Source organism: Chrysemys picta, chromosome 1 (genome assembly GCF_011386835.1).
Source record: "Chrysemys picta bellii isolate R12L10 chromosome 1, ASM1138683v2, whole genome shotgun sequence".
NCBI classification, from domain to species: Eukaryota; Metazoa; Chordata; order Testudines; family Emydidae; genus Chrysemys; species Chrysemys picta.
Genome location: NC_088791.1, coordinates 254,343,760 through 254,368,329, shown reverse-complemented (window position 1 = coordinate 254,368,329; position 24,570 = coordinate 254,343,760). Strand labels below are relative to the sequence as shown.

General features: G+C 42.3%; 2 protein-coding genes across 6 annotated transcripts in view; one reads left to right on the top strand and one right to left on the bottom strand.

The window, feature by feature from the left end:
• Positions 1-21,062, top strand: part of ITGBL1 (integrin subunit beta like 1) — a 215,040-nt gene extending 193,978 nt beyond the window's left edge. The window contains exons 9-11 of the mRNA XM_005303395.4: positions 8,088-8,234; positions 14,472-14,585; positions 16,382-21,062. Of these exons, the coding sequence (XP_005303452.2) occupies positions 8,088-8,234; positions 14,472-14,585; positions 16,382-16,473 (353 nt within the window). The 3' untranslated portion in view covers positions 16,474-21,062. The remainder of the gene's footprint in view (positions 1-8,087; positions 8,235-14,471; positions 14,586-16,381) is intronic.
• FGF14 (fibroblast growth factor 14) overlaps positions 20,102-24,570 on the bottom strand; it is a 648,909-nt gene continuing 644,440 nt past the window's right edge. For all 5 annotated transcript variants that reach the window (XM_065592262.1, XM_005303396.4, XM_065592270.1 and 2 more), the window contains one exon: positions 20,102-24,250. In XM_065592262.1, coding sequence (XP_065448334.1) covers positions 24,114-24,250 — 137 coding nt within the window. In that variant the 3' untranslated portion in view covers positions 20,102-24,113. The remainder of the gene's footprint in view (positions 24,251-24,570) is intronic.

The window sequence follows — 24,570 nt, the reverse complement described above, 5'->3', positions numbered from 1 at the left end:
GGCAGAGAGGTGTCCATTGTAGGTCCACCTATCTCTCTGTGAGCTGAGTTAATAGAATATTTAAATGGGGAATTTAGAGGACCAAGCTGTTTCTCTCCTCAGAGGCTGTAGTCACCCATTGCCTCAAAGGCGGAGATTCTTTAGCAGTACAATAACTTATACTGGGAACTCTCTTGTGTTGCAAATGGTTTCCTTTTGTGCAAATCACTTGTACAGACACAGCAGTTGCAATCCAGGATTGTTTTTGGTTGACATCTAGATCAGGTGGCTGGAGTGGTGATTTTGAGTGACAACCATATGTCTTCACTGCAGAGTTAACTGGCATTACCTACACTTGAGTTACACCTCAACCACACGGTGAAATAATAATATTCAAGCTCCTGTGTCCACACTGGCGGCACTGTACTCACTTGTGTATGGGTATGTCTTCCCTGCAGAGTTAACCTGGATGATTGGTACCCTGGTCTGAATACCCAGTGAGCCTAACCTGGACGTGAACAGCCACACTGAAATGCACTATCCAAATTACTGCATCCTCACTGCTGCTTCACTCTCTCATTGGGGTTGCTATGGTTTCTGGGGGAATATCCCAGGGATTTCTGTGCTGCATTAAGCAGAGACACTCTGATTCCTTTCCAGTTAATTGTGGGAAAACTAGTCAGTCCTTCTTGGCATATGGGAGGAATTGTGGGAAGGCACTGGAGGACTAGCAGAATTCTCTATTCCTGGGGGAATTCTGCACCAAAAAATTGAAAATTCTTTGCATAATATTTTAAAATTCTGCATATTTTACTTGTCAAAATAACACAATATAATCATGCTTCCACTGACAGCCCCAGGTGGGTGGGGCTCCCACTGACAGCGGGAGCTCCGGCTACTTAGGGCTGACAGTGGGCGGGAGTACTGGGGGCAAATCAGGAATTCTGTAGGGAAAAATAAAATTCTGTGGGGAACATTAATTCAGTGCAAATTCTGCATTGTGCAATGGTGCAGAATTCCAGGAGGAGTAATTCTCATTGCAGTGTGTTCAGGTTGCCAGCTTGAGTGAAAATAGAAACCAGGCTCCCAGCTGGGCCAGATAGTTCTAGCTGAAAGTACCACTAAAGTCAGGGGAGAGGGTTTTGTGTGAGGATGGGACGGGCATGAGGGGCAACACCCGAGGAAGAACCTAGACTATCTTTGCAGTGAAGATACTGTGCTAAAATTTTGGGGGCGGGGAACATCCCATGGTTCCTTGTGCTGCAGTAAACCAAGCTGCTCTGTGAATTATGGGAGAACTTGTCTGTCTTTTCTGGGCACGTAGGGGAACTGTGGGACAGGATTGGAGGACTAGCAGTATTGTGGCAGCACTGTGGCAGCAGCATGTTATCAGCGAACACATTTTAGCCACCTCGAGTTTAAAGCACCATAATGCTCTAGTTGAGGGGTTTTGTGTATGGACTGGACTCGAGATAGGGGCAACATTTAAATTATGACTCAAGTTAACTTTGCAGTGAAGACAAGCCCATAGTCATGGTAAAGAATGCAGTGCGTTTGCAGAGGAGTTACAGATCAGCTGGGACAGTTTTGAAACAAAGCATTTGGCTAAGAATTTGGATCTGGCTGTTCTGCTGGAGTCCTGGAAGTTCTGTACTGCAGCTGTTCTGCTCTTGATCTCTAATATCACTGTTCTGTAATTTACATCCTTGTAAATAAAATAGTGGAACTTAGTCTATCTTGTGTCTGCGCCAACCCATATCTCTGCCAGTCAGTCTTACCCGTCCCGACCATCAGTCATTGCAATATTGGTGCATTCTGAAGGAGGTGTTTAGAGTTGTGTAGCCAATCTATGGAGAAGACTACAGAGCTCTCTGAGGAAAATACTTGGAGTCTCATGCCAATTCCCAAACATAATTTATACCACTAGGAGTGATAGGGTGCTGACATCCTGAATCCCAAAGGTGTTGCTGGACAGAACAAACTCAACTTAATACCATAATTTATCAGCTGCAGGCATATGTTAATATTGTCATATGCTATGTTTGTTCATTATGTTTGTCTTCATTTAAAGCCACGGGTTCACTCCCACTCCCTCCTCTCCACTCACTCCCAACATTGGCTTCCTCCATTCTGATCCCATCCCACTGAGCCTCTCTGCGGACTCCACAGATTTCGTTCATTACAAATGTTTCTTTACATTCACAGCTCCACTTCCTCCTATGTGAAGTACACTGAGACCAGGCTAACAAAGCAAATTGCTTATTTGTCACTTTTAATTCCCTTCTTCAACCCTTTCCCCTTCCTGTGGCCTCCTCCCTCCCTTTCCAGGATCTCTCCAAATTCTTCAAGATCATCCCAGGCCACTGTGGCCTCCCTCCTCCCCATTCTCAGCAACTTTTTCTTTATTCAGCTGTCACTTACTCTGAGATTTCATTTTCTCTCTCTGTCTAATCTCTCCACCTGTGCCCTTGTCCCCATCCCCTCCAAGCTGTCAACCTCTCTGGTCCCTTCGTCTCTCACTCCCCCTCCTTTTTAACCTCCCCTACTCTAAGTACAAGAATGTCTTTGTTTTCCTCATCCTCAAAAAGCCAACTCTTGACCCCAGCTGTCTCTCCACCAGCTCCTTCCTCCCCCCCTTTAAACTCATGTAATGAACCATTTACAACTGATGCCCCTCCTCCTCATTCATCCTCCAGACTGGCTTCCACCTCCTCCACTCCACTGAAACTGCTGCCCCCAAAGATTCAAGTAACTTCTTCCAGGCCAAATCTCAGGGAACTTACTCCATTCGTATCCTCCTTGCCCTCTCCACTGCCATTTATCACTTCACCCTCCTTGACATCATATCCTCCCTTGACACTTTGTTGGATTGTTTTTCTTTTTTCTTGGTTCTTTTACTATTTCTCTGATCTCGTTTGATGAATTCTATTCCCCAACAGTCCCACTCTTTTGGGGGGGGGGGACATTTAGGGCTGTACCCTTGATCTCATTCTCTTCACCCTCTGCACCATGTCCCTAAGTGACCTTATGCACTCACAAAATGTCAGCCATCATCTTTGTGTTGACATCTCACAAACTGGTCTCTTCTCTCTTGGCTTGTTCCTCCTCTGTCTAATCTTGCATCTCCATCAGTTTCACTGACATTTGTTGTTGGGATGTCTTGCTGAGCTCCTTATCCCCTTCCTCTTCCTCTTCTCTCCATTGCTCTGTTGACCTAGGCAATACCATAAGCTTGGCAATCACTGTCAAGAGATGTGATATTGTGGAAAGAATAATCATAGAGCTCCAGCTTCAGAGAATGGAAAGCTAGACCCTGTGACTGAACAGAATCTGTTAAAGTGAGAGCTGAGTGCTTCGGAGCATGAGGAAGGGAGACTCTGGTATTTCAAGATTAGGTACTTGCTGAAATGAGAAATGTGAATGACAATCTAAGTGATTTGAATAAAAATTGTCACTAGCGTTCTCTGACCAGCAGAGATTGATTAATAGCTTGCTTTCCAGACCAGCTGCCCATGTGCCGGTAGGTAGACATAAGGGGAAGGATGTGATAAATGAGGGTTTAAGTGATTGAGACCCTATTACTATGTTTCTGCATGATTAAAATGAGACACTCACTTAAAATTCAGCTGTCCATCACAGTACCAGGAATAGAGCCATGATGCCTTCATTCAGACAGAAGTTGTAATAGGACCTGTCATGGATTCTGCAGCGCTCTTTTATTAGATACAGACTCCCATTCTAGAGTCTATGCCCTGGCACAAAGGCGCAGCATGCTGGTCCCAGAAGAAGATGATCAATGACAACTTTCCTGAGATATGTAAGCTGCATTCTAGGACCAGTTCTCTAATGTTCAGGTCCTGTCTGAGGATGGAGGTATCCTGGATCATGACTGGCTCTCCAGTTGCAGCAGAACTCTGATGCTCTTCTGCACCTATTACTTATGATATTTTTTTCCACTCACAGCTGCAGCATGATCAGCATTGGCTGGCCCACCTGGGTAGATTATTATCCTGTACTTTATGCTGTCTTTCAGGGTTGGGGACAAGCAGTGTTTATTAATAATAACAACACTAAAGCAGTATATGAGACAGTATTCCTAACGCCAGTCATTGCCTCCTGTTCTTCATAAGGGACCATGACTGGCTCCACTCTGAGCTTTTCTTACAGATGTCTCAACAAATCAGCTTCTGGAGGAAGCATCTAAAAGCCCTCCTGGCTTCTCTTTGTACTACCAACTGGTACAACATGAGCTGTCTTGGACATCCTCACAACCTGGTCTAGGAAAAAACATGGTTGAGATCCCACTTCATCTGTACCATTGGTGATGGCATGGGTCAGATGGAATAGACAACTCAAAGCAGTGCCTCTACACCTGAGAATCGAGCTGGATGCAATATATCGGCACTGTATCGCCAGCCCTCACCAAGGCTATGTACCCCCGTAATGCTATATGAGTGATGCTCAGAGGCCTGTACTTCAAATAGGGCATTGCCTATGGTAATATGATATTTAGGTTTGAGTCAAGAGAGACCATTGGCCTCCCATTTTGGAATTGCCCTTGCCCTCAACTCCTAGGAGCAACCTAGTTCTCTGGTTACCCCAACACTGATAGTCCAAGAGTTGGTCCATTGTTGTTGATGCTATCTAAAACAGCAGACTACATTGATAGGCCTGGTCTTTTCAACCAACCAAATTCCTTTGAGGGAGTCTCAGCTGTTTGCAGTGACCATGGCACATCAAAGTAGTGTTTCCACATGGAAGGTGGTAAGAACCAATGGTGAAACGGATGTTCCGGCATGTCATATCCTTTATCCTTATCTCATACGCCAGTCAGTTTCTCTGATGCAGCTAGAACTGGTCTCAGCGCTTATGCTTTTGGTGTAGCCTGTGCTGGAAGAGGCAATGCAGCCAGTGTCAAGACATGGTCCAGCAATGCAGACTGTCCTTTGAAACTCTAGGAGGCTCTTGGGCACAAGGTTTACCACTTCACAGTGCTAATAAATCCCATTGGGAACTCCTTGTATTTCATGAATAAATATGAGTTTAAACTGTGGATCCTCTCCCCAAATAGTAACAAGAGGTTTTTAAAAAAAACTTAACAGTATGGAGACCTCCAGAATTCAAGTGTAACTATCCTGTGATGTCAGAACTGCAGCAGTGAAGGCAGTTGTCGCTTCACTGATGTTTGAAGGCTTCTGTGGCTGCATGAATCGAATTAATGTAGAAGTTTGAGGAGCTGCTGTATGCCAAAGGATACCTTTGGGGGGAAAAAGACAGAGGCTAGTGTCATGAAAGCCAATGTGATGAGTAGCACCCTTTGTGTTCTCTCCACGCTAATGATTAACATCTGGCAATCTGGAAGCAGCTATAAATGGTGAAGTAAACTTCTTAAGAAAGAGACCTTTCCACATCAAGATCCTGTATGGTATGTAGAAGGCAGAGAATGGTCACATCAGAAAAATTATTGCACAAGTCCTATTAAAAAACAAAAAAATCTTTCTAACCAAACCAAAAGTTAGAATACTTTTAATTGGATTTTTGCAGTAATTTTGCAGATGTGGTTATTCTCTGCCTTCTTTAAACCACAGAGAGGGCCTGGGGCTGAGTGTGACTTACACATTCACCCACTTGTGCTTGCTGGAGTACAAGTATTTGCACCTCCAAAAATAATTTTCCAGTATGCAAGTCCTATTCAATGTATTGAATAGTTAGTTCTTCAATATTTGAAATATTTTAAAAACTTAATCCATGTCTTGCTAAAGAAAACCAAAGTAAAAGAGGCCAAATACCCTTGGAGAAACTTGGCCATGATGAGAAAATGTAGAAAATCATAATATGTTTATACCCATATCCTTATGCAATCTAAACCATAGCAGTATATGGGAAAGTACAGATGGCTGCCACCCTTATCCTTCTATGGTATGTAACACATCTCATTGTTACTCAACTTAAAATGGAAGCTAAAACGTCACAGGACTGTTCAGTATTTATGGTTTACCAATATGTAGTGCTTTATATACATGTTAAATGTATATAGACAAATTGATATTTGTGAAGGTGAGTGCAGAGATAGACATGCGTACCCAGCATACCATGAAGCATGTAGGTATTGAACATTTAATGCTGAACACTTATTAGGATCCAAAATGAAGAAATAATCAATTAATGGTCTGGCAATTGTTAAATCACTAGACTTCAAAAATAGATCTGAATATCTTCATGTCTGTGAATAAGAACAGCTCAAAACCATCAATTAGTAAAGTAGTTGGTTATCACTAAAGTGCTGAGGAATTCCATTTTACCTGGTTTGTATCTCCTTTGGGTCTGCCTCCCATGCTACTTCAAGATTTATTATGTTAAGCTGCATCATTGCCTTGGGAGCTGTTCCCAAATTAGCAGCATAAACGTGTTGGTATGTCCCTCCTTTTTCCCACAGACCCACGTTCTGCCAGAATGGTCCTCAAGCTAGTTGCCCTTTGCCCAGCCCACCAACGCAATCAGCCCTAACCCCTTCCTTTTCATCACCTCTGCCCTTATAATAGTTGTTATAATAATTGCTTACAATGTACAGAGACCATCTTCAAAGCACTGCAAATGTATAAGCTAAGGAATTCCCCTTTCTGCTATGGAAAGGCAGTGAAGTTTAGAAATGTGAATAAATTCAGTATAATGTACTAAGCTTTCAGCTTTGTGGCATTTCTTGCTTCTTTGCATATTTTCCATTTCTTTTGTCCTTTGTCATCATCCATCTGCTTTCAGGTTTTCCCATTTGTTGCTCTCTTTCCCTTTCTGTCTTGTGCTCTCAGTTTTCTATTCAACTGTCTGTCTTTCTCTGTTCCTCCTGTGCCCTGAACAAATCACGCTTCCCAGTTTTGCTTCTCCCTTTCTTTCACTCTTCTTGTAATCTAGGCTCTTGCTTTCACACATGTTCCAGTGTATTTCCCGCACTCACTTGTCCTCCTTTTCCATCCGTTCATTGTCTGTCCCCGTTTCCTCCCTATTTTGTTTCCCTGCTCCCTCTTCTCCTGCCTTTTATCCTTTCTTCTGTCCCTCTCCTTCTCTTCCCCTCTATCCTTTGTACTGCCATTTAATCAGCCGCCCCCGAGATATATATATCCCGAGGGATCGCTAGTGGATTCCTGTTCTCCCTTGCACCCTCTTCTGCATGCCATCTGCCCTTAGGATGCTTTGCCTTAACTCCTGCATTCAGGCCCCAGCCACGCCTGTGAAAGGAATCCATGGTGATACCTTCCCATTTGCTCCTCATCTTTGCTATAACAAGACAGCATGAGGTGTCTTGCAATAGCAAAAGTAGCAGCTGTCAGACTTTGCACTGGGATGCCTGTCACTGGTAGTGGTGGTAGGGATGGGGCTAGTGTGAGTTAACAGCTGGGGATAGGACTGAGGACAAGACTGTGCCCATTGCTTTTCAAAAGTTTGGGAAGAGACAAAAAATATTCCCAAGGCCTGTCCCCAAACTCCAGATTTCTAGCATCTCCCACCTACCTCCTCTTCCTGACCAGCTACCATCCTACTCACTCTCTCCTAAACAGGCAATCACATAGTTATCTGCCTCACCACCTTCTCGGTTCCTATCCTTCCCCCTGTGATGGGCCCTGCATGCTCCCTGCTGGCCTTACCAGTCGATCCAGATGATTTTGCCAAATGTCCACCCCTTTTTTTGTTGATGCTGTACTGTGCTGTGGCATATGGATCATCCCAGCCCACAGAGAGGGAGAGAGTTCTGTGGTTTGCCCAATGTGCTAGCTGGTATGGTGGGAAGGGAGCCACAGGAAGTGAAGGAGGGTAAGGGCCCTTGCAAGGGAGAAGAGCTGGGGATGGGGAGTTGCGAGGCCAGAGCCCAGCCATTCTTTACATTACCGGCCCACCTTGCTTAGCTCAAGGCCAGGCTAGCCGAAGACGGTAATACTTTCTGTCTCGTAGGCATGCTGCACCAGTACATTCTGACCCAGAACGAGCCCGGCCTGGGGGTTCAATTAGGCAATTCCATGTTGAGCTGCCTGAAAGGCTCAGTATTTTCTTCAGCTAGAAATGTCGGTAATTTCTCCTGTCTGTGTAACATGCTTGCTCCCCTGCTGTCATTACAGGCCACGGCCTCTGTTCTTGTGGGCGATGCGTCTGCGAGGACGGATGGTTTGGACAGTTGTGTCAACATTCAAGAAAGTGCAACATGACAGAAGATGAGAGCAAAAGCTTTTGTGACTCAGCCAATGGCGTATTGTGCTCGGGAAAAGGTAAGCAATACACGGGTAGCTGAGCTACCCTGCATCACTGTTCTGGAAGCTTAAAATGTATGGTCGTGGGTTGTTGTTTAGTAACACTTTCTTCCAAAGTCACCCATTGTTAGAGGGCTGTTATAACTGGCTTCATAATGCATCTAACCTTGTTATCACACCCACTGTGTCAAACACCCACTACATGTACATGTATTTAGCTGCGTCGATCTCCAGTGCCATTTGCTAACAGCATGGGATTTCACAGAGCTGTATTTGTCTGCGTCTGTCTTGGGTAGTTGTATTCTATGAACTCAATTATACTATTTGATTGAATACTGCTGAGTGACAGGGCTGCCTGTAGCACTGCGGTGATACTAAAGGAAAGCAGAGTCCCTCAGGTAGCACTTGGGGTACATGTTGAGCAGCAGCACTTGCTATTCCTGTCCAAAAGCCGCCCCCAGGGCTGTCTCTCCAGCCCCAGCCCGTGCGAGGGGGAAGCAAGGCCTCGACAATACCCACAATCTCCCTAAGACATTCCCCTCTTTAGAAACATTTTTAAACATATCTGCACGGTTGTGTTTTTTTATGTCTCCAGCTGGAAGTCCTGGCTGCCTTCATATGAGTCCAGCTGTACAGGTTTGGCATAGAGAGAGAAATAATTACTAGATACTTCTGAAATATAACTAAACTAAGCTCTTTCAGGGTATTCTCTCCCAGGCTAGAAACAAACTATTTATTTCACTGGAAAGAGGATTTCTGGCTTCCTACAGTATAAACCACCTACTTAAAAATATCACACACACACACTCTCTCTCTCTCCAGCAGACCAATGGGGGAGATGAAACATGGTTCCAAGCCTACATCCTGTCTTCTTTGATGCTGGGGCTAGCAAGGGGTGGGGGGGAAGGTGGGAGACTGAACCAACCTCTGGCACAAGCTACAGCAGCCACCACCAATTTATGCCAACTGGAATGATCTCCTGGGGACAAGGCTGCTGGCCCTGGATTGCTGGAGTGCAGTACTTTCTGATCTCACCTGCTCCTGTCATGCCACTACTTCTCCTGTAGCCTCCCCAGTGTGGACAGGGAGCAGGAGCAGCTGGAGTAAAGCTGGCTGCGGGGTTCCTTTGCATCAGGCAACTCCCTAGTTGCCTCTTTTGGGGAATTTTTAGTTGGTGCAAAAGGAATGTAACCAGAGCTAAAGAGCTGGCCCTCTCTCTTTATGTAACAACGGGTCAGAATTCTGTTCTTGGTTATTGTACCGGGCTCCCCTCACTGCTAGGGTGCCTCCTCCTGGCTGCTCTGAGGACTAGCTGCTCCCCTTTCTGTTGCTTGTTCGTGCACCCTGTTGCCTCCTCTCTCTCTGTGACTCAGGGAGCTCTCTCTTTGTTGCTTGGCCCTCTGGCCAGCTTGCTGTGTGTTTTCCCCTTCCAGGGGTTATCAAAATCTCTCCGTCCAAAATGGCAGTCTTCTCCCCCACTGTCCTGATGGTGCCAATTCCCCAGTGGCTGGTAGGGAAACCTGGGCCCACCTTCTACTCTGGGTTCCACCTTCAGGGACTGTCCAATCAGCAGCCAATGTCTGCAACATCTCAATTTGCTGCTGTTTCTCAGAGCCATTTCCTACTCCACTTCTCTCAGGCTTTCGCTGCACCACCTTCTGGGTAAGCCCTGCCTTCAGGGCTGGATCCCTGGAGATATCTATTGTCCCCTGGGTTTCCTTCCTTCCCACTGTAGCACCCAGAGCATGGCTGCAGACTCCCTCACTGCAGTCCTGCTCTGCTACCAACTTCCTGGCTTTATACTAGCTGTTCCTGTTCCTTCTCAGCGGGGCTCCATCCTCACTCTGGGGTTACTTAGGACACCTAATTCCCCTCAGTTGAGGCCTATTCATGTAATTGGCCCATTCCTAAGCTAGTGTGGGATGAACAACCCATCACAGTTATACTGTTTATTTTCCCCTCAACAGGCCCAATACTGCAGCAAATGAGGAAATTCCACCCATAGGCAAAATGCTGAAGGAGGAAATGACACAATTTCACCATTGTTTTGATCAAACATAGCTGTCTTTACCTTGAAACGTGTACAGGAGAGCAATGATCTTTGGGATTTACTCCATTTTAACCAAAGACTAAATTCTTCTCTCAGGGTGATTGTTATTGTAAATAGTTAGAGGTGAACTGAAATGATTAAAACAAGCCAGCAAGTGATTTACAATCCTAAGTAAGTGTAAACAAAAAAATATGTAATTTTAAAGGCAAAATAGTTGAACAGCTGTTCCTCATTGTAAAGCGGTGATTCCCAAGCCCCATCTCCTGCTCTGAGAACACCTTAGCCAGACCACACAGTCTGACCCTGCAGCTTGAACTTGTTAGTTTGGGGCCAGATCTTCACATCTTGCCAAGCTGCATCTGGCACAGAGCCAGGGGATGGAAAGACGAGCTGACATAAAGCCACCTTTGACCACCCTGACGCTGGGGCTGGCCAGGATCTGTCTGGTCTCCCATGTAAGTTGGAGCAGCCTGAAGGTAAGTTATACCTAGCTGACTATGGCCAAAATTTTCAAATCCAATTGCCTAAACTAAGGCTTTTAAATTGCTATTTAGGCAACAATGGTGAAATATTTTTTTCAAAAGCAGTTTTGATTTAAGAGTACAACTCCCATTGACAGCTTGAACTAGGTCTACACATAAAACTTATACCACTTTAGCTATACTGCTATAGTTAAAACAGGACAATCCTGCTAGTGTGGATGTAGTCATATCTATATAAGGGTGCTTATCCTGGTGTAGCTTATTCCTTTATGGGATGGGGAATAACTAAACTGGTATTGCCAGTAAAACTGTGTCCACATTAGGGCTTTTGCTGGTATAACTATATCGGTAAAAATACAATCAAAATAAAATCACCCACCACCCACAATGGAAATAATTCTACTAGTAGGTAAAGCTTGTGAGTGTAGACGAGGGCATAGGCACTTCTGAAAATTGCCCCCTGCATGCCTAAACATGGATTTAGGACCCTTACCCTTAGGCACACAGGTTTGTAAATACTATCTGTAGCTAGAGTGAATGGCAGCGTCCAGAAGTCCTAATGTAAGGCCAAACGTTGAGCCAGTTCTCTACATACCAGTGCTGTTTGTGAAATAAGTGGCTTGTCAATAGTCCATGCACTAGTGAGTACCTAGCTTCCCGGCTATTAAAACTTTGCAGGAATTATGGCCAAGATTTTTCAAAAGTGACAACTGATTTAAGGGTGCCTCAATGTTTGGATGTCAACTTGCGATACTAGTTTTCACAGGGTGACTGCTCAGTACTTTTTGAAAATGAAGCCCCTTTAACATAAACCAAGTGTATAATAGACACCGAGAGTTACTAGTCACTTTCCAAAATCTTGGCTCACCGCCTGTAGTAAATATTCTCACCAGTGAAAACAGAAACACCCACCATGCTGCTGCTTCTTCAGAAATAGCTGGAGGGCAGCAGATGGTTGCTGTGACGATGCTGGACTCAGGTTAGTCAGTGAGACAAAAAGGATCTGGCCAGAATTACAAGAAAACTATCCTAACTAATTAGACTATTTTTAATTAAAGTGAGGAGGCTCCCAAAGCAGGAAAGAGATTTTGTAACATACTGATACATTATGGAACCTGATTTTTTTTTTTTAAAGTTCCTTTTACACGTTACATTTATTGTATCATCTACAAAATACCTTTAATAAGCCTTGGGTAGCTGTGAGTTACAATACTCTGCTTTCTTCTTAATGTTTCTTGCTAAAATTCACATTGTGTTTGGCTCTTCTTGGCATCAGCATGTGTAGCTGTTGAGGCTTTGTTGCTGATTTGGAAATAGAAACACCTGGCTTAAATCAATCTCAAATATAGAATGAAATATAAGATTGGCCAGTACAGTGATCTTGAAATTCTCTTACTGGATGTGCTTTCCTCCATTGCCTCTTCATGCACTTTCCTTTCAAGGGTAAAATATTATTTCCCTATTTGCATAGCTTAATAGGCAGCATGTTAATAAATGACAGAGAAATACATGCTAAAGCAAGGGAGGGCAAACTTTTTGGTTGGAGGGATGTTTCCGGTTTCCAAAATTGTGTGGAGGGCTGGTTAGGGGAGGCTGTGCCTCCCCAAACAGCCAGGGCGTGGCCCGCCCCACCCCCCCGCTTCTCACCCCCTGACGCGCTCCCCTCCCCCGGAACTCCTGCCCCATCCACTCCCCCCGCTCCCCCAGGACTCCTGCCCCATCTAACCCTCCCTGTTTCCTGTCTCCTGACAGCCCCCGGAAACCCTATCGACTGCCCCCCACCGCCCCATCCAACCCCCTCTCTCTTTCCTGACTGCCCCCCCCAGGACCCCTGCCCCATCCAACCACCCCTTCTCCCTGTCCCCTGACCGCCCCCGGAACCCCTTGCCCCTGACTGCCCCCCGCTACCCCATCCAACCCCCTCTCTCCTTCCTGACCGCTCCCCCAGGACTCCTGCCCCATCTAACCCTCCCTGTTTCCTGTCTCCTGACAGCCCCCGGAAACCCTATCGACTGCCCCCCACCGCCCCATCCAACCCCCTCTCTCTTTCCTGACTGCCCCCCCCAGGACCCCTGCCCCATCCAACCACCCCTTCTCCCTGTCCCCTGACCGCCCCCGGAACCCCTTGCCCCTGACTGCCCCCCGCTACCCCATCCAACCCCCTCTCTCCTTCCTGACCGCCCCCCCAAGACCCCTGCTCCCATTCAATCCCCCTGTTCCCCACCCTCTGACCATCCCAACCCCTATCCACACCCCTGCCCCCTGGCCACCACCCCGAACTCCCCTGCCCTCTATTCAACGCCCCCACTCCCTGCCCCCTTCCCACGCTGCCTGGAGCACCGGTGGCTGGCGGTGCTACAGCCGTGTTACCCAGAGCACCAGGACAGGCAGCCATGTCACCCAGCTGGAGCCAGCCATGTCACTGCACAGCACAGAGCACTGGGTCAGGCCATGGCTCTGCAGCTGCGCTGCCCCGCCCCAGGAGCTCGCAGCTCCACCATCCAGAGCATTGTGCTGGCGGCGGGGCGAGCTGAGGCTGTGTGGGAGGGGGAACAGCAGGGGAGGGGCCGGGGGAGAGCCTCCCGGGGCAGGAGCTCAGGGGCCAGGCAGGAAGGTCTCGCAGGCCGGATGTGGCCTGCAGGCCATAGTTTGCCCACCTCTGTTCAAGTCTCTGTTCCCAAGTATAAGTCCTTTATTTGTATATTACAATATGTTATAGTTTAAGACAACTTATCCCTACAATAATGCAGTAAATTAACTCTGCTCAACCTACAGTAAATCAGTGAATGTTACATTTTTAAAGAGGGTCAGTACCTGTGCTACTTTGATGTTTTTAATGAATAGAAATAGATTCAATTGATAAATAGTACCGGGTTTGTTGTGGAGATTTTTCTGGGGAATGTTCAGTTGATTGACACAGCTCAAAATTTAAAGGAAAGTTTCCACTTTGAATTTTGACTGTGGGCCTGAGCGAAAGCCCTTTGAACTTAATGGAAAGATGCAAAATGTTGTGGGCTTTAGATCAGGCCCTGAATAGATTTCTGTGAATTAAATATCTTTGTACATTCTCTGGGGCTGGATCATCATGTGTTTCTCTGTTTTGTACAGCACTGAACAGTTGATGGCTCCCTACTGTAATAAAGGAAAGCCTCTTGAAAAGGGGGCTAGAGTGGGATTTTACAAAATTGTCCAAATGACTTAGGAGCATATCCTATTGAAAGTCAGTGTACCCTGCACTCCTAAGGCACTTAGGCTTTTTGAAAATCCAACCCGTAGTGATCCAAAACAAATGGAAAGAAAAGGCCAGAGAGCAGCAAGGTGCTATGTGTGTGCCTTAAACACTACGAGCCATTTTTCATCCCGGTGCAATTTTATTGACTTCAATAAGGTTGGACCAGGCATGATTTTGACTCATCTAGCCACAAAGCAGAACAGCTCCTGGGAAGAGTAGCCTTGATTGTGGTGCTCTGGCACAAAAGCGAAACCTCTAAATTTGAGTCCTGAATAAATAAAAGAAGCAAAATCAAGGCATTACATAGAACACCACTTCATACTCAGGCTGACCTCTAAAGGATCATTTTATTCAATAAGCTTTTAGCTTGATGATCTTCTTTTAGACACTAGCTTGTTAGATGGCAATTGTGCCTGTGTCTGAGATGTTATATCCCAGACAGAAAAGTGCTGGTGCCCGATGATTGTGAGTAATAATCTTTGTGATTTCAGGTTCCTGTCACTGTGGAAAGTGCATCTGTTCCCCCCAGGAATGGTACATTTCAGGGGAATTTTGTGAATGTGATGACAGAGACTGCGACAAACATGATGGTCTCATTTGCACAGGTGCAGTACTGACTAATCCTTAATTGCTCTGAGAAGCAGACTGTGCATAAATGCAAATTGAAGTTAGACAAAACCCAGCAAGTTCTCTTTGTCCATTGATGGAAAGGAGGAACACTTTCCTATTATTAAAATCACTTTAGCTGTTAGGAGAGTGTTGCTTTATGTTGTGATGAATAATCAATTTAACACTTTGCAAGGAAAATTGAAATCCAAAGCATGAATACCAATAATTAAATCACTTGTGAAATTCATCCAAAAAGTAAAATGCTTTTGTCTACCACCTGTTCCTGTACGGAAATGAACATGTATGAGAAGGTAGTGATTCAGTGGTTTCTGTTGCTATCACCATCTTTACTTCATTTTCTAAGATGAATGTATGTAATGAATTTAGAAACCATTTAGTTTAATAATCCTTGGTAATGCAGCAGGAGCAGGTGCTTATATTATGATGAGGGGAATAGTCATGTTTTTTTCATAGACTTCCCTGGCATCAAGACAACTCTCACTGGGATGCTGAGATGCCTGACAGTATTTTTTATGACATGTTGGATGCTGACTAAAGTCTTTTGCACCTATCTCAGGGTTTAGATGGCAGATGCAAAGGGAAATGGGTAGACTGCCAACACTTGCTTTTAACAGAGATGGGAGAAAAATCTAGTGACAAGCAGGAATATGTGATCTGTTTGATTAACTTGCTGTGTGTTCCATGATGAAAATCGTAGAGCAGTGGTTCTCAAAGTAGGGCCACCATTTGTTCAGGGAAAGCCCCTGGTGGGCCGGGCCGGTTTGTTTACCTGCCGTGTCTGGGCGGCCAGCACGTCTCTCGGGCCACACTGCTTCCTGCAGCCCCCATTGGCCTGGAGCGGTGAACCGCGACCAGTGGGAGCCATGATCGGCTGAACCTGCAGATGCGGCAAGTAAACAAACCGGCCTAGCCCGCCAGGGGCTTTCCCTGAACAAGCGGCAGCCCTAGTTTGAGAACCACTGTCGTAGAGGACAATCTCTGCATCTTTCCATCTAGAAAAATCTTTGCTTAGCAATGTTCTTCTATTTGCCAATGGATACAGAGGTGGCAGAAGACAGAACTATGTGTCTGCTGAAACAAAGAATAGGAGGAAGGGTATCAGAGCATGAAAGATGGAGTCATGAGTTTCAGGTTCTATTCACAAATCTGCAACTGATTACTTGGCTGACTAAATTTCCAAAAGTGTTCACTGTGTTTGAGTGCCTGGGGCCTGATTTTCCACCACTCCACTTGAGTTTGTCACCCACATGTGATGGAGGGGTTTGAAAATATTGGTCCTCTCTGTGCCTTAGTTTCTCCATCTGCAAAATGGGGATAATACCCTGTCACACAGAGATTTCATGAGACTATTTTTTGTCAAACACTTTGAGCTCCTCAGCTGAAAAAGGTGCTTTTCAATTTCAAAGGTTTATTCATAATACTATTCTCTTTGCAACAAATTCTCTTTAGCTAAAATAGTTCTAGTTTTTCCTTACATCTTGAAGTATAGTGGGAACACTAAGACAGCATAGAAACAGCTTGGGTCCAAACCATGATGGCATAATTACCATATTTATTATTCTGCTAATGGCATTGCTCTAAAGATGCCATTAATTGTTTGAAAATGTATGGTTTTGGTGGCTGCTTAATCAAATGTAAAGTGCTCTCTTAACAAAAAATATGTAAAGGAACAATAAAAATGTTTTATTATGGCTTGTTTCTTCCCATAACAACACAGTTTAATGCAGTACATTTCAATTATGGTAATTATCCCCTGTTTATTTTGTTCTAGGCAATGGTGTATGTAGCTGTGGAAACTGTGAATGCTGGGAAGGATGGAATGGGAATGCTTGTGAAATCTGGCTTGGGACAGAATACCCTTAATCATAACATGGAGCATCCAGGACTGAGGGGTTTGGTTTGGTTTTTTAGGCTGCTAGAACAATTAAATGCAAGGCAAACCACATAGAATAACCACCAGAAATATTCAAATAGACCAATGTAAGTTTCTGTATTTCATAACAACCAATTGCAGGTCTACTCCTGCTCCTGTTGAATTCATTTGCAACACTCACATTGACTTCAGTGGGACTGGGATTGGCCTTAAAAGTCTTAAGGTTGAATTCTTGGCTTCACTGAAGTGACACAAGAAAGCTTTATTGCATAGTTTAGCTTGTTGTCAAATCTCGACACCATTACATAATGAAATGGCGTTCATATAAAAGACTAGAGCTGGATGGATATTTGTCAAAAAATTTATCTGATGTCATTTCTGGTGTCGGTCAAATATATTATTATTTGGCTGTGTTTTTCCCTTCCAATTCTGATTGTTTTCCAGCTCCAATAACAAGAGAAGCTGTAAATTAATTATTTTATTTTTTGTCAGAGATCTGCAGTTGTATAACTGAGATCCAAATACCTAAACAACCCCAGAGAGTAGGTCAATGATCCAAATTATAAAACCAGACCCCACTGCTAGAACAGAGAAATTAAAAAAAAATCTTGATTTCTGTGGTTACAATATCATTAAGCTGGTTATCTAGTCTTCATACTACACTCTCAAATACATAACCTGTAGGGTGAGAATTTTTTAAAAAATCCAGTTAAATGAGTTGCTATATTTAATACATATCTTATAACTTGTATGTACTTTTATCATAGTGTTATGTATGTACACTTACCTAGTCATCTTAAAAAGAAAAGCACATGAAAATGTATTAGATAACTTTTAGGAGGCCAATTCTGTATGCTATTAGGACTCACTGTTTCGGAACAGATTACACTATCACACACAATATTCATTGAATCTTACTACTTTTATAGAAGCTGGGAGTCTGACCATCAGCTGAATTAGGTACACTCTATAGCACACTGCTGTCAATGAAAGATGTTCAGATGATGGAAACAAAATAATTTAATTGCAGATTTCAAACAGTAAATACAAACAGTGCAGTGGTATGAACAAATTTTTTATTTCTTATCAATGGTGAAATGCTGCTCAGTGTGAAATTCACATTGAATTATGAAAAATGCACAACTATATTGGGACTTCCCTAAGTTATTTACATTTGAATCTTTTCCCCCCAACTTGTAGGTTTGGCAGCCCTTTAATTCTTCAGAGCGAAAAAATATGTACATTTTCTTTTCAAAAGTGATTACATATTGTTAAATTTGATTAAATCACAAATATCAAATTTTGATATTATGTTGTGATTTAGGTGTCAAGTTTCAGGCTTTTAATTTGATACAAGACTAAGAAATAAGGAACCTGTGTATTAATTGAAAAAAGGTATTTCCATTATTACACTAGAAATTTGTTTTCTTATAGAAAGGACACTGATTATTTAAGTTGGAAAATACAACAGTACAGAACATGTAACAGTTATAGTGTGAAAACTTTAAGTGCGCTTATTGAAAGGTTTTGAACAATCATTTCCCCCCCCATTTAGCTTGCTCTTGCTCTTACTGCATTTTCTTTAAATGTGTAGCTTTAAACATAAATATATAGCTTTTCAAAGCCCATGTTCTCAGGGAGACATAATCCAGTCACCTCTAAATGTCTGTGCATAACTTATTAATGGGAGTTCTGCACATTCACAGAGACAACTATACCCAAAAGCTGCTACTGCCTCTCTTTAGATAACCAAAATATCAGGCAGAGTTCTAAAATGTATTGATGCAGCATAAACAAACTTTGAAGTAAAACAAGTTTTGAAATCACATCTTATATTTTATGGTTGCAACCATTAAAATTGTACAGAGATTAGGTATTTCAATGTGTCATTTTAACATTTGCCAACGCTAGTCTTTGACTGGTGAACACAAGCTTGTTGGTTTTATTTATATATAAATTAACACAGACCTGAAGTCTCTTATAGTAATAAATGTCTTACAGGTGTGGGTATTTCTGAGTCAATGAAAGAAAAAAGGAAATCAAGCTTCATTATGTCTCGCATTTATGTACAGCTAACAAAATAGAAAATCAATGTTGTTTAGATTGAATAGATACTTGGGATCATTTAAACAAACTAGCAAACAAAGATATAAATACTGTATCTTACCTATGATATTTCAGGCAGACACATTCCTAGAGTGGAAAATGATTCTCTGTAAAGCCATAAATTGCTGGATATCTGCGTGTCATGTAATATTTGATATATTTTATTTTACTTTGTGATTTTGTTTGTTTTCCTTTTAAGTTTGTAAACTAAAATCATAGAAGTGATTCTAATTTCTAGTAAGACAAACTTTTAAACATTTCCACAACAGGTTTGTTTTTTAATTTTCAAAGCTACTGGGGTGGATTAATATAGCCTTTTAAAAAAAAAAAAGTTTTAAAATTCTCTGACAAAGCTAGGGCCTGGGATTAAGTAAAATACAAATGATCAAAGCAAAACTGTGCTATGAGCCATATAGTATTTACCAAGACTGCTCAAAATGTAATGGATATCTATTTTCTTTTCCATTTTTTATTCTTGTGTGTGTGTGTGTGTGTGTGTGGCTTGAACATCTTTTTTTCCCATACTGAGGAAACCAGTGATATGAGTCTCAGTACTTCTATGCAGCTTATTCCCTTGCTATAAAAATAAGACTGGAAGATAAATATTATTGTTCCATGTATGTGAAAATACTGTCTGCCTAAATTGTAAAAGTAAAAAGAGGTGTGAAGGAGTGAAATATTTCCCATTTAATTCACATATACTAATTATGTCACTGCTTCCAGGTCTTGGGCAAACAGTAATTCCAGAACGAGAGAGCTGGTTAGATAAGGGTGGGAGTTTGATACTGGCCACATATACAGTTCTCCATTCTTGTGATAAAAAGGGCACCATCTGAAAAGTGCTAAGTACTACTTCTGAGCACTCTCAGCACTTTACAGGATTGTGGCCACTCTATATAACATCTTCTCGGGTTTCAGACATCAACTTGCTGTTCACTGTCTTGCTTGTATCCATGATTTAGCAAAGGGAAAGGATTACTGGGAGGGTAAAGGGCAAGCTGTCTTTCAGCAGCATGTAGCTGGAGATTTAATCATGTATCTGGCTTGGTGCTTTTGATGCACTGCCCTCCTCCTTCCTGGAATGGCGACTCACTTTACATCTAAATTATATTTCATACTATAGTCTGGGGATGAATAAAGCAAAGTTGAATAGTTCTATGACTAGGCTCTAGAACAAAGATTTTATTACATTTAAAAAAAATAAATCATAGCATTTGCATTAGACATCCTGAAAAAATCTTGAAATGTATTGCACAGATCACAAATTTATCCAAAGGGGCATTTAGCAACACTATAATAGCTTTACTATGTCTAATTTTCCTACTTTTCTAACCTGAATGGAGTTGAATATTTCTACTTTGTACCATAGAACAGATGGATCAACAAGACACACCTTTATGCATGGGCCAAACTTTTTCTACTCGATTGACTGCTATAACATTACAGCAGCAGAGATTTTGTCCCTCTGTGTGTAAACAGTTATGAGCTTTACAAGATTCTTTCAGGTAAATACAGTGTGAAAGGAGGTCCTTTTATTCTTTTGTGGGTTACTTTTGTTATACAAATCATATGGATGAAAAAATGACAATACATAAACATGTTGATTTGAGCATTGCTTAAAGAATAGGAGAAGAAGCAAAAGAGGTGTTAAGTGAGCTACAAAGCACTTGTGATCTTTCTTTAGAAGCTACTATAGTTTTTCATAAACATGACCAAGCTGGTAAGGGTTCATGTGAATCTAGAAAACCCTTTTTAATAGTGCTTTGTTCAATTTGTACATATCTACCTAAGAACTGGATTTTGTGTATGTGTATGCATGACTGGTATTTTGCCAAAAGTGTTGCTGAAATAAAAATGAATTTTGTTTCAGAGGGAAAATGAAAAGATAATGCCCATCTGCATTATTAATATACCTGTGCATTAGTGAGATAGTGAAGAGATTGGCATTTCTTTTTTGGACCACTGTGCAAACCAGGCTCTCTGGGATTAAATAAAAAGAAAGGAAGGAGCAATACAAAATACAGCATGCAAGAGGTCTGGCATACTGTAGAGTCGCATATATTGCTGTACATGGAAATACAAAACACAAAATCTGTAAATATAAATTAATTCAGCAGGTTTACTATACAGTACTTTAGTAGTAACAGACAGTTGAAAATAGTTTTCACTTAACAGCAACATTAATTTTAGAGGGAACAAAATGGTGAAGTCTTATCCTGGAAAACAGCAGGAGAGGTAATATATTAAGGAGCTAAAATTTTCTTTGGCATGGTAAAGGGGGAGAATTGAGTTTGCCAACCTATCTACGTAGTTTCACTACATTGTGGCCAGTGCAATGTTATTTTGCACATTCTGCTTGTTAGATAAAGTTGTTTTGTTTTTCAATATGCCTTCATATAAATATTTTATTCAATATGTTGCCTCTGTGTATACAACAAATGATAATAAACACAAACTGTACAATGCAAACAAACTCTTTGCATATATGTATGTAAATTTAGTAATACATACCAACAGTTCTTGATACGCATAGCCTACTACATGCAGTTCATCATTGCCATCCTCTTCCCATGCAACAGATGAGACAAGAGACAAAATTAAAGGCGTAACCAAAACACAAATAACAAAGACCCCTGTGCTCTACGTTTAAACAGACTTTAGAATAAATTGTTGTAAGACATCCATTCACAGGATTAAACACCCTTACAGACAACCCATGTAAACAAAAATAAAACTGGTGATACATTTACAGTACATACTAGTCATTTACAAAAATAAATTCAGCCTTAATTGTAACTAGTCAACTGGTTGGCAGAGAAATAGCTGCCTGAGATGTAGGGTTTAATGTTGAAAATGGTAATGTATATGGCCTTGGGACACCAGTCCCGGAGAACTGAAATTCAAAGGACCAGCTTGTGCTCTCTACATCCTCAGTGCATACCCTCAGGCAGTTCTATGGCACTGTCTCACCCTCCGGACCCTGCAGAGCCACCTCTGTGCAGTCCAGGGTCCAAGTTGGGCAGGCTGGAGACTGAGTGGGACAGGGCAAGAATGCACATAGGCTCCCTGTGAACATTAGACACAAAAGATAATGCAGCTTCTCTGCACAACTCCCTTCCCAATCCCAAGAGGCGCTACAGCAGAAGTGAGGGGGGCGGGGAGGTCAGCAAGGCTCCAATGCCAGGACACTACCAGAGAGACAGGGCAGAGCTGTACGTTGGTAATACTGGCCTCCTATTGATCCACCAGGGGGAGGCTTCATAGCTTTTTTTGTTAGGGGGGCGGGAGGCACACAAGTCCCATCCGTCCTAGTAGGATGAGATCGGAGGCTCACCACAAGGGGTATCTCATGGAGATTTTCTCCTTTAAAGTCACCGGGTGAGGGGATGATCTGGGCCAAAAGTTACTTTTTGCAAATTTTGTCACAGCATTGAAGTAGCTTTGTCTTTGTTTAAATGCTTAAATACTTACAAAACAAACTTCACTTGATATGCTTCACTCGGCTCTTTAAAAAGACCCAAACTTTGTCTGTTTTACACGGTATATAAACAAGGAACCCTAAACTGTCAAAAGACTCACAGCAGCATTACAATAACCTACTTGAACAATATGTTGTGTTACTTATTAAAACAGAACTCCCATATGAAAACTGTATAAGCATGAAGAGTTAATCAGTATGCAGCTAAACAGGCCAGGAATTTGAAACAACTGGTGGCCTGTCACAGAGCTCTGCATAATGCCATGAGAAAATTATTTTTTTCAGTAACTACAATTGCTCAAAAGGGAAGGATGAAGTTTGTCCCCCTTAAATATGATGATAACAGCAAGAGGCCAATAGAGTGTTGTCACACAGTTTGCCAAAACTCAGGTACAGTTTGGTCCTTGTCGCCCTTTCTGAGAAGCAAATGCCTATTAAGCACACACAGAATAGCCTTATTTCAGTCTTTTGAAAGTATGCGCCTAAATATTTGACTCTTTACCTACAGTATTTAACACTATAATGGCATCTTTGTTGTATTGTCTAAAGCTTATTACCCATTTTATTTTGTTGTTCAATTGGTTTCATGACAGTTAACTGACACCAGTGAAGCGTCACCAGTATTTCTCATGAAGCAATTGAACATGACTCAAGGACTCAATCTCATAATGGGTTTGCTTTCCTCTAGTTTCATGTAGTAGAATGTATAGCATACAGAAAGCAAGGCAAGGCACCGATTATCTAGCAGTTTGGTGGGAATATCCTAAAAAGGTGAGTTAGAGGTATGTACTGGGTTATGGGGTGAAATACATAGGACTGGACTCTGCATGCTAAGCTAAAAAAAAATTAAATGTTTTCTAATAGACCCAGTTTAAAAAAAAATAATACCAAAAATATTAAAGTATAACTTATAACTACCCTTTGCATTGGTGCTGCTAAAAAGAACACATCATCCTTGCCCGTGCTTTGCTGAGTAAGAGTGGAAAACAGCCAAAATAATGATGGCATTAAATTCAGTTAATTAAAAACAGGAAAGGATTAGATCTGAACTGGATTTAGGTAGCGCAATTCTTGTTAGTCTTAATTATTATTTTTCAAATAATGAGGATTAGTAGGTGAAAAATGAGCCTTAATTCAGGCCTACAAGGCCTACATAGTTCTTTGGACCCACTTTCCCAAAAATGAGTGGGTCTTGCTCGCTGGGCAAGGCAAATGTTACCATTACCAGTAAGCCTGTGATATGTATAAAACACACACACAAAAAGAAACTATAGAGGGATGTCAAACACTAGTTTCAAAAAACTTTCTACTGGTCGTGTTTGACACTTTTCCCACCACAATAATGCCAACCTCAGGAGCATGGTATCTGTTACTAAAGTGTATTCACATTTACCAATATTCTAAGTCAGAGACAATGATCCTAGTCTTCATAGATATAATTCATAATAATAGGTTTTTGAAGGCTTCCTGATTCCCTGATTGCTTTCAGAACTAAGCCACCTGCAACATTTAAATTGTAGAGAAACACAATCCCTGCAAAAGGTCACAGACAGTGGAGCAAGCAGCCTTGTAAAAAAAAGGGAAGAAGAGAAATCCATAATAGCACAGGTTTACAGCATCTAACTAGAAATTACTTGATATCATCTGTGTGCTACAAAATAGAACTTAAACACATGGATTTCGCTGAAACTGGACTCAAAAAGGGATTATGGGTAACTGTCAGCAGGCAAGGTATCAAGTGTACTTGTGAAGTATGTCATTCACATGAAGTGTCACAGTCACAGAAAAAATATTCAAAAGGCATTCCATATCTGGTAGGGCATTCCATGGTCTGAGTTTAGCTGGTTATCCAGGTGTCTTCTTGTTGTGGGAGGAGCTACATGTTGAGATTTATCCACTTGCAACAATTTAGTTCAGAAACAGCAAAGTGCAAGTATTCACTTGCCTCAAGCTGATCCACAGACACCGAAGTAGCAGAGTCCGGCAAGGATAAATTGCTCAACTGTACTCAGGGCTTAATAAGTCACAACACCTGTGAGGATCCAGCTATGTCGTCTTACTCTTGTTAACTGGTTTGCCTCCATTCATTATTGCAGATGCACTTGTGCTTTTGCTTGGAGTTACCCCAGCCTTTGGCACTGTTTCTCCAACATCATGCAAGGATGGTTCTCGATACATGGCAACTAAAGGTAGAAGAAAAAAAAAACTTCAGTAGGATTCATTTTCATAGATTCCAAGCCAGAAGGGTCCTCTGTGACCTAATGTATAATACAGGCCATAGAACTTACCCCAAATAATTTTTAGAGCATATTTTTATATCACCCTTACCAGAACAAGAGTTTTAATAGTCTCTTTGTTCCTCTTTGTGTGAAGGAGATTAGCTACTTTGAAAGGGACTGTCTGTCTATTTTAAGTCACTAATATTTTTTCCACGCAATCCAAGTATCTCTCTTCCTCCATCACCTCTGACTTACATGCACAATAGGAAATTGTCCCTTTGTTT